Genomic DNA, 9,515 nt, shown 5'->3' with positions numbered 1-9,515 from the left:
AAGATGAGGTATCACTGTACTAATGTGTGACCATTTTGAAGAGTATATGGAAGCTTGTGCAACTTTTCAGAGAGACAGTGTTGTGATTCCGTCTGAGGCTCCTCAGGGAACGGCTGAACCTCTGCCGGCTCCATGCTCAGAGGGGGAGGATGAGGAACAGGAGGAGGAGGAGGAGGCCCAGGCAGACGGGGAGGAGGAATATCAGGCCGAGGGAGAGGGAGAACAGCCTGAGTCCCCCAGGGTGGAGCTCTCCCCAGCAAGCAGCCTGGAGTCCTTGGATGAAAATGCACAAGCCATCATCGATCTCAGGCAGAGAAGAGCAGCACAACGAAGGGGACAATTAGCCAGGTATTTCCAGCCCTAAATAGGCAACAGCTGGGTTTGGGTGTGGTTCTCCCCAGAAAGGCTGAAAAGGCAGACCCACCCTTCCTGTATTGTGGAGTATTATCTTTGGGAGTCCTGGGACCTGGCTGTGATCTTTGGCGTTTCTGACTCTGGCTTGTGGCCCTGAAGGCTGAAACCTTGCGGGGAAAGACGTGGGTCTTATTCTCTACAGTGGTGTGTGTGCCAGCAAGAAGTCTGCTGTATTGTCTGGCCGTCATGACTCTGCTGTGAAGCCTCATAGCCTGCCTGTTGGGAAGAACAGGTTTTCCTCTGTGTTTGTTTTTCCAACTATAAAGTGCCTTTGCTTTTGCCAGCATGTCTGGCTGCTTTTTTCAGTTGGTGTTGAAGTCTGGGGGCACCCAGACAGAACAGACAGGAACCTAGGGGTTCATCTTACGCAAATAAATTCAGAACGTTTCATGAACAAAAACGGGTTTTAGATCAAGCCGTTTCCATCCCAGTCCAATGCTTTAACACGGTGCCCTGAAACAAGACAAGCATAGATCTGTTTCTGTCATATAAATCCAGCACATCCCTTCTTGGCATATTTAATGTTCTTTCCTCTAGATTCAGTACTTGTTTCAGAAATTTTCAGAAATTTTCAATGGAAATGAAAGTTTAAACCAAAGAGCAGAAAGGTCACATCAAAAACACCACCAATGCCTCGTTGATAGCATTCATATCACAACAAAACGACACATGGAATTGATACAAAACCCAAAGGAAAGGGGAGAGCGAATCCCAGAGCTAGACGCACTAACTTTTTTCCAGGAGAAAATTTATGCCCTGCAATAAACTGAAGCCTGGCACTTGGTCGTAACTCTTGAATGAAGTAGTCATTTGCATGCGCCGAGCATGGCCAAAGAAATCTTTGTTAGAATCCTTTGACATTTTTCAGTGCGTTGGCACCATTAAGTTGCATCCTACCTGGCACTTTTTCTCTCTACCCCAAATGACAAGCATCTTATTCTTTTTTCTTATTATTTTTTTTTACACAGAAGTGAACAGAACCAAACAAATGGAAAAAACTCTATGCAGCAAAGACAACTAAAAAACCAGTACAACCCATGGTGCTCATCCCTCAAGTGAACCCTACTTAGTATAGCACCTTGTGGCTATCCATAGTTCCACTCTGAATCTTAAGTGCACAGGAATTTCTCTCCCCGCTTGGCAGTATAGGCAAAAGAACACTTTGATTCAGGGCTGCCCAAATCTCCGTGAAAGGATAACAGCGACCTTTGACACTTTAAGAAGTTGCAGTTAATGCTGAAATCTGCTCCTTCAACTTCTAGCTTTGGACAGAGTGTAACTCTTTCTTGAGTCTCCTTCCTGGGGAGTCCTGCCGAGGATGTTGCGTCGGTAGCAATGTTTCTTTCAGCTTCTACAATCTTCCTTGCTTGCTAATGAGTTAATATCTCAATGGTAACCCTGTCTGTTCCTGTATTTGATGGAGTCCACATTGCTCCATCCACGTAACGCCCGCAGCAGCTTGGACTGAATCTGGAATATTGCACATTTAAGTTTTAACCTGCGCGTTAAATTGAGACATATTGAACAGATTTGTTTCAGAAACAACAGAAAATGATCCAGAGCATGTGACATTTGTGCACGTTATTAGATTGTCCCTTTGAATTGCCACCCCGAGTTGCGTTTGGTCCTGTTATTAAGTTTTTAAAAAATTGATCAAGAGTCCAAACAAGACACTGCAGGTTCCTTAAGGCTATGTTTCTCCCCAGAACTTCTGGATGTAAAATATACTTTTTTTTCCTTTTCATTTATCCATGTACTGCAAAGCAGCTCTTGTCCATGGCAAATCGGAAAGCAGTTCACGAAAACCAAAAAGAAGGGAGAGAGAATTAAAATCCGAAGCCAAGGACGATGGATGCATTTCACAGCTTCACCTGCAAGAAAGAGAAAGAAAATAGGAAACAATAGTAATAATTTGGTCCCCCCTGGAAGAACAGCAATATCTTAAAGATGTCGTATTTATATATACTGTATTTTTCGGAGTATAAAACGCACTGTTTTCTCCCCTAAAAGAGGCTGAAAATTTGAGTGCATCTTACACTCAGAATGTAGATTGGACAACCAATTGTCCGAAGTGGCATTTCTGGCCTAAACGGGGTGGACTAGAAGATCTATAAAGATCTTCCAACATTATTCTATTCTATTCTAATGTTGTAATCCTGTTGCTTTTGAATTGTCTTTCAAACTACAGTGGTACGTCTACTTAAGAACTTAATTCGTTCTGTGACCAGGTTCTTAAGTAGAAAAGTTTGTACGTAGAAGCAATTTTTCCCATAGGAATCAATGTAAAAGCAAAGAATGCGTGCAAACCCATTAGGAAAGAAATAAAAGCTTGGAATTTGGGTGGGAGGAGGAGGAAGAAGAAGAAGAGGAGGAGGACAGTTGCTGCCCAGAGCAAAGGGAGCGTTTCTTTTCTCTCAGTGCTGGCAGAGGTTTATTCCCTCTCCAAGTGCCCAGAGAAAGGAAAATGCTTCGTTCGCTCTGGACTGTCAAAGCCTCCTGAAGCACCACCGAAAGGCTCCTCTGGCAGCCCAGAAAAGCCCGAGATGGCCGGGATTAAAGGGGGAATGGCAGGAAACTGGCCAGGCCTTCGTCCCACTCTCAAATTTCTTGATAAATATTTCCGGGCTCGTGTTCTTAAGTAGAAAATGGTTCTTAAGAAGAGGCAAAAAAAAATCTTGAACACCCGGTTCTTATCTAGAAAAGTTCTTAAATAGAGGCGTTCTTAAGGAGAGGTACCACTGTATTATGATTGTCTGTCTTGGATAGAAAACAGAAGATGCTTAGGTGAAGCTTAAACTCTTTAACACACAAGTGAATCAAAGTCCATTCGGGTGGACACTTATAAGCTTGTCCATCCTATGTCTCCCTCTGGTGGCGACCATCATGGAAAGGAGCCATCTCTGCTAAGGTCTTTCATCACCCAGAGCTTTTTAATGGCCCTTAAACATTTCAGGAAATTGCTTTATGCTTAATTTGGCTGCTCATTAACAATGGACAATGTTAACAGTTTCTTTTTTTAGCAATGATCGCTGCTGTTGCTGTGCTAATGTTTTCTCTCACCTCCTGGAAGACTTTTAATAGAGTAGCTGTTGTCCCCTTAAGAAACGTAATAATATAAATATATCACTGTATATTGCTTTTTTGGAAGAAAAGAAAAGAAAAGGAATGAAACAGGCTGCCTTGATGGAGGCTTCTAGGTCTGTGTTAGGTTATAGCAGCCAAAAAAGGCAATGCAATCGTAGGCTGCATTAACAGAGGGATAGAATCAAGGTCACATGAAGTATTAGTACTGCTTTATAAGCTTTAGTAATGTTGTGGTTCAGCCTGAGGCTGATCAGGGACCAGCTGTGTCTCTGCTGGCTCCATGCCCGGAGGAGGATGACAGTGAAGAGGAGTGGAAAGGGGGAGTGGAAAGTCAGGAATGGGACGAAGGAGAACAGCATGAGAGCCCCCGGGGGGGGGGCTCTCCCCAGCCAGTAGCTTGGAGTCATTAGGTGATGAAGCACAAGCCGTCATTGACATGCGACAGAGACGGTCAGATCAAAGAAAGGAGCAATTAAAGAAGTATTATCAGCACTGAATTAGGAACAGCTGGGCTTGGGTGTGGTCCTCCTTAGCAGGGTTTAAAAGGCAGGCAAGCCCTTGAAGCCATGTGGAGTGTTATCAGTTGGAGTTACGGTGTCCTGCTTTGTTCTCGGCGTCTCTGTTCCTGGCTTGTGGCCCAGCAGTTTGGAAGACCCGTGGGAGGTGTAGGTCTGCTATCTACAGCCTCGTCTTGGCAGCAAGAATCCTGTATTGCTGCATGGACTTTTGTCTTCGTGGTTATATTTGAAGATACAGCGTTTTCCTGTTTGTAAGGACATTTTCTGTTACCTGTGTTTTTCTTGAATTTTATAAACTGCCTTTGCCTTTTATCGGTGTGTCTGGATTCTCTTTTTGGGTTGGTATTGGCTTCCAGAGTGACCCAGACAGAACAAGTACGAATACTGAATCCAATTTTGGTCACATTTCAAAAAAACATAGAAACTCGAATGCAGAAAAAAGCAACAAAAGTGATTAGGGGCTGGAGCAGCGAAGGGCCGCCGTTGCCAGCACCTACCGGTACGCCTCCTTGGTGCTTCCTGGGGCTGGTATGGTAGTGTGTGCTCCAGCTTGCATGCTTTCCACGAGATTTCAGTTCCTTGCATATGCCTGAAGTGAAATCTCAGGCAATTTTGGTGATTTTTGCTGATGTTTTTGCTTCCATGCATGCACAGAAGCAAAAAGTCGGCGAAAATTGCCAAAATCTCGTGAGCGCAAGTGAGATTTTGGTGCTTTTCGCGTAGAAATGAAATATTGGTGAAAATCACCAAAAATTGCGTGAGATTTCACTTCGGGTGAATGCGTAAAAGTGAAATCTCGCACTGATCATTGATCCCACCCATACCGGGTACAGCCAATAGTGGACTGGAGGCTAAAACATATGAGTAGTGATGGGCGGTGTTTGGGTTCGGCAAGTTTGGACGAACTTTACGCAAAATTCGGCCGAACCCGAACAGGGAATCCCTCCGACGAAGAGATTCCAGGGGCGGAGCTTTGACGTCACTGGCAGGTTGCTAAGGACGCCAAGGTGATCACTTCCTAGATTCCATGGAATCCAGGAAGTGATCACCTTGGCGTCCTTAGCAACCTGCCGGTGACGTCAAAGCTCCGAATGCCGAACACGACGCCGAACTTTGCCCAAAGTTTAAAAAAAAAATTGGGTTCATGTTTGGCATACCGAACACTGCAAAATTCGGTACAGACGCGAATTGTGCAAGTTCGGTTCGCCCATCACTCTATATGAGCGATTGCAGGAATTGGGTTTGTTTCCTTTAATGCAAAGAAGAATTAGGGCTGCCACGATAGCAGTATTCCAATATTGGAGGGGCTGTCACAAAGAAAAGGGGCTCAGTTTTCCAAACCACTTGAGGCCAAGACAAGAAAAAATGGCTGGAAACTAATCAAGAAGAGGAGCCACCTGGAACTAAGGAGAAATCTCCTAATAGTGAGAACAATTAATCAGTGGGAAGGCTTGCCTTCAGAAGTTGTGAGTGCTCCATCACTGGAGACTTTTAAGAAGAGACTGGACTGTGTTGTGAGTGGTCCCTGTCTGTCTCAGCTGGTCATGGATTTTGAGGACCAGGAGATGGAGGAGTATTGGCATCGCAGGCCATCTGAGTCTGAGAGTGAGAGTGAAGGAGAGTTGGAGACCGGGGAACCACCACAGACTGTAGAATTCCCAATTAGGGTATTGTCTGACTCAAAGGATGATGGGGAATTTGAGGATCAGGACTCCCTGTTAGATGCAAGGATAAAAAGGATGAGATTGAGATGTGAATATCTCTCAAGAAGGGGTTCTTGGCGATAAATAGATTTATTGGAAATTTGGCTACACCTTGCCAGTATATAAGGACAGGCTGATGGGAAAGGGTGTGTGGCAGACAACGTTCCCATCAGGAGAAAGGTGCCTCAGGGCTGAGAGACTTCTTCTGTTTCCACAGACTTTGATTCCTGCTTGTTGCATGAGCTATTTTATTCTCTGGACTGAGTGAGTGTAGTTACAAACCAAAGACACATCATTAATGGAGATTTATGACTCTATCTGGTGTGCATCCTGGACTGTCCTTATCTCCTGCTAATTAGTATGAAATTTCATTGCGTTAACCTTTGTATTGCAGAAATTGCGATACTAATAGACTTTACCTTGGGGGCTATTGAACCAATGTGTGTGTGCGTCTTTATTGATCCACCTGGACTGAGCAGACTGCCACTTGTCTGAAATAGTATAGGGTTTCTTGCTCATGAAGGGTATTAGACTAGATGACCTTCAAGGTTTTTTCCCAACCTTGGTGTTATTCTGTAAAGGGCAGCCTGTAGTTAAAGCTAGTTTATGGATCTGCATCCATATGCATAAGCACAGGAGCACATAAAGGCCTCATAGTAATATTTATGGCTGCAGTGGCCTTTGCCTAAGCAACAAGCGCAAACCCATGGGAACCCAGCCAGCCAAGCAAAAAGTACCCAACTTACCACCTGTGACCTGGAATTATGACTTGCTGACATTCTCATATATGACATCGCTAATGCAAAACTGCTGTTTCTTCTTTAGCCACATCAGTTGCACACACTGGTGAATAAAAATGTATTGTTCCTGTGTAAAGAGAACAAAAAAAAAATACCTCCAGTCACCCTTATACATATTGATGATAGGTCCCTTGCTTCCCAATATATTTGGGCTGCTGTCCTTTAGCTTTCCTACGAGATTTTTCATCAATTTTCCTAGAATTGTCAGCAGCAAAAATTAATAAGAAACAAAATCTTGGCTTTATTTCCTCCAGAATTCAGATATGGAACATACTTTATGATTTCATTAATGTGCTGTTCTCTTTAATTATTTTTATTTTGTAAACCAGCATTTCTCAACCTGAGCTATTTTAATATAGATGGACTTACTTACTTACTTACTTACTTACTTACTTACTTACTTACTTACTTACTTAATTTACTTATTTATTTATTTACTTACTTACTTACTTTATTTATTTATTTGTCCAATACACAATACATATGGAAGAGAAAAGACATGAAGTAATATATATAAAGATAATATGTAAAAATAGAACAGAAGATATATGAAAGGAAGAAAATATATATGATATATGAGATAAGGGAAAGAGAATTGGACAGGGGACGAAAGGCACACTAGTGCACTTATGTACGCCCCTTACTGGCCTCTTAGGAACCTGGAGAGGTCAATCGTGGATAGAGAAAGGGAGAAATGTTGGGGGGTTGGGAGTTGACACTATTGAGTCCGGTAATGAGTTCCACGCTTCGACAACTCGATTGTTAAAGTCATATTTTTTACAGTCAAGTTTGGAGCGGTTAATATTAAGTTTGAATCTGTTGCGTGCTCTTGTGTTGTTGCGGTTGAAGATGAAGTAGTCATTGACCGGTAGGACGTTGCAGCATATGATCTTGTGGGCAATACTTAAATCGTGTTTTAGGCTGGCTTGCTTACTTACTTACTTACTTACTTACTTACTTACTTACTTACTTACTTACTTACTTACTTACTTATTCGACTTCTAGGCTGCCCAAGCCTGAAGGACTCAGTACTTCAGCTCCCAGAATATCCTAGCCAGGACTGCAAAATTTGCAAGACCATCTAGGTATTACAGTTTGATGGACTTCAAAAATCTCCCTCGAAGTGCCCATCATTCATGAGCCTACAACCTTTGCTTCTGTTTCATCCAGGAGGCTTGTGGGCCACGTGATGAACCAGGGGGATTAATTTTCCACTGTATAAAGAAACCTGAAACCAGGTGGAAGCAGAACAATGTCTGGTTTGCAGGTTTAGAATGAAATGAATGCAGAAGAGCTGCTGCTAAATTGGCTCCTTAAAGGGAAACTGACATCTAGCGGCCAAATAGATGCATTTTCACAGCTTGTTCTGGACATGGGAATTCATAACGCCATATGCATGAATAAATGGATAAAGAGGTCCCCAACCTCCAGTCTGTGGACCGACACCGCTCCGCAGGCTCTGCAGCATCCCAGCAACCAGGCGGTGCAAATAAGTAAATCCTCAGCTGCAGGATGCAGGCAGCACACAAAACCACACCCCGTCTCATCCATGGAAAAACCTCCACTCCATGGAATCAATCCGTGGTACCCCAAAGGATGGAGGCCACCTTTGCCCATGATGGGTTATTCTAGATCAGTGATGGCGAACCTATGGCATGGGTGCCACAGGTGGCACGCGGAGCCATATCTCGGAGAGGGGCGGCATACAAATCTAAAATAAATAAATAAATCTGCTGGCACGCGAGCTGTTGCCCTAGCTCAGCTCCAACCTGCACATGTGTGCTGGCCAGCTGATTTTTTTGGCATGCACAAAGGCTCTGGGAAGGCGTTTTTGGCTTCCAAAGAACCTCCAGGAGGATGGGGGAGGGCATTTTTTACCCTCCCCAGCTCCAGAGAAGTTGTTGGAGCCTGGAGAGGGTGAGACACGAGCCTACTGGGCCCACCAGAAGTTGGGAAACAGGCCATTTATGGCCTCCAGAGGGCCTCTGTGGGGATCGAGGAAACTGTTTTTGCCCTCCCCAGGGCAATTATGAGTGTGGGCACTCACACATGCGTGATAAAGATTCTACAAAATCCCCATTCCCTCCCCACTTCAGGGGGAAGGATACTACAAAATCCCCATTCCTTCCCCATTCCAGGGAGAAAGATACTACAAAATCCCCATTCTCTCCCCATTCCAGGGAGAAGGATACTACAAAATCCCCATTCTCTCCCCATTCCAGGGAGAAGGATACTACAAAATCCCCATTCCTTCCCCATTCCAGGGGGAAGGATACTACAAAATCCCCACTCCTTCCCCACTCCAGGGGGAAGGATACTACAAAATCCCCATTCCTTCCCCACTCCAGGGAGAAGGATACTACAAAATCCCCATTCCCTCACGACTCCTGGGGGAAGGATATTGTAAAATCTCTATTCCCACTTCACTCTGGGGCCAGAAGTGGGGTATTTGCCGGTTCTTTGGACTACTCAAAATTTCAGCTACCAGTTCTCCAGTACCTGTCAGAACCTGCTGAAATTCACCCCTTTCTGCACATTATGATTATGATTATGATGATTAATTAGATTTGTATGCCGCCCCTCTCCAAGGACTCGGAGCGGCTCACAACAAGAAACAGTACAAATCCAATACTTAAAACAATTTAAAACCCTTAATATAAAAGCAATCATACATCTCATACAGAGCATACATAAAGTGGAAACGGCCCAGGGGAATCAATTTCCCCATGCCTGACGACAGAGGTGGGTTTGGAGGACTTTGCGAAAGGCAAGGAGGGTGGGGGCAGCCCTAATCTCTGGGGGGAGTTGATTCCAGAGGGTTGGGGCCACCACAGAGAAGGCTCTTCCCCTGGGTCCCACCAGATGACATTGTTTCGTCGACGGGACCCGGAGAAGGCCAACTCTGTGGGACCTAACCGGTCGCTGGGATTTGTGCGGCAGAAGGCGGTCCCGGAGATATTCTAGCGTTGGGGTTACAACTTCCCAAATTTTAAACT

At 44.4% G+C, this 9,515-nt stretch overlaps 1 protein-coding gene across 5 annotated transcripts in view; it reads right to left on the bottom strand.

The window, feature by feature from the left end:
* Positions 1–892: 892 nt before the first annotated feature.
* PTPRO (protein tyrosine phosphatase receptor type O) overlaps positions 893–9,515 on the bottom strand; it is a 164,349-nt gene continuing 155,726 nt past the window's right edge. For all 5 annotated transcript variants that reach the window (XM_070754277.1, XM_070754278.1, XM_070754275.1 and 2 more), the window contains 2 exons: positions 6,466–6,586; positions 893–2,285 (listed from right to left, as the gene is read on the bottom strand). In XM_070754277.1, the coding sequence (XP_070610378.1) occupies positions 6,482–6,586 (105 nt within the window). In that variant the 3' untranslated portion in view covers positions 893–2,285; positions 6,466–6,481. The remainder of the gene's footprint in view (positions 2,286–6,465; positions 6,587–9,515) is intronic.

This window comes from Erythrolamprus reginae, chromosome 6 (assembly GCF_031021105.1).
Source record: "Erythrolamprus reginae isolate rEryReg1 chromosome 6, rEryReg1.hap1, whole genome shotgun sequence".
Lineage (NCBI taxonomy): Eukaryota > Metazoa > Chordata > Lepidosauria > Squamata > Dipsadidae > Erythrolamprus > Erythrolamprus reginae.
Note: the sequence above shows the minus strand (reverse complement) of the source record. Positions and strands in the feature narration are given on the sequence as shown.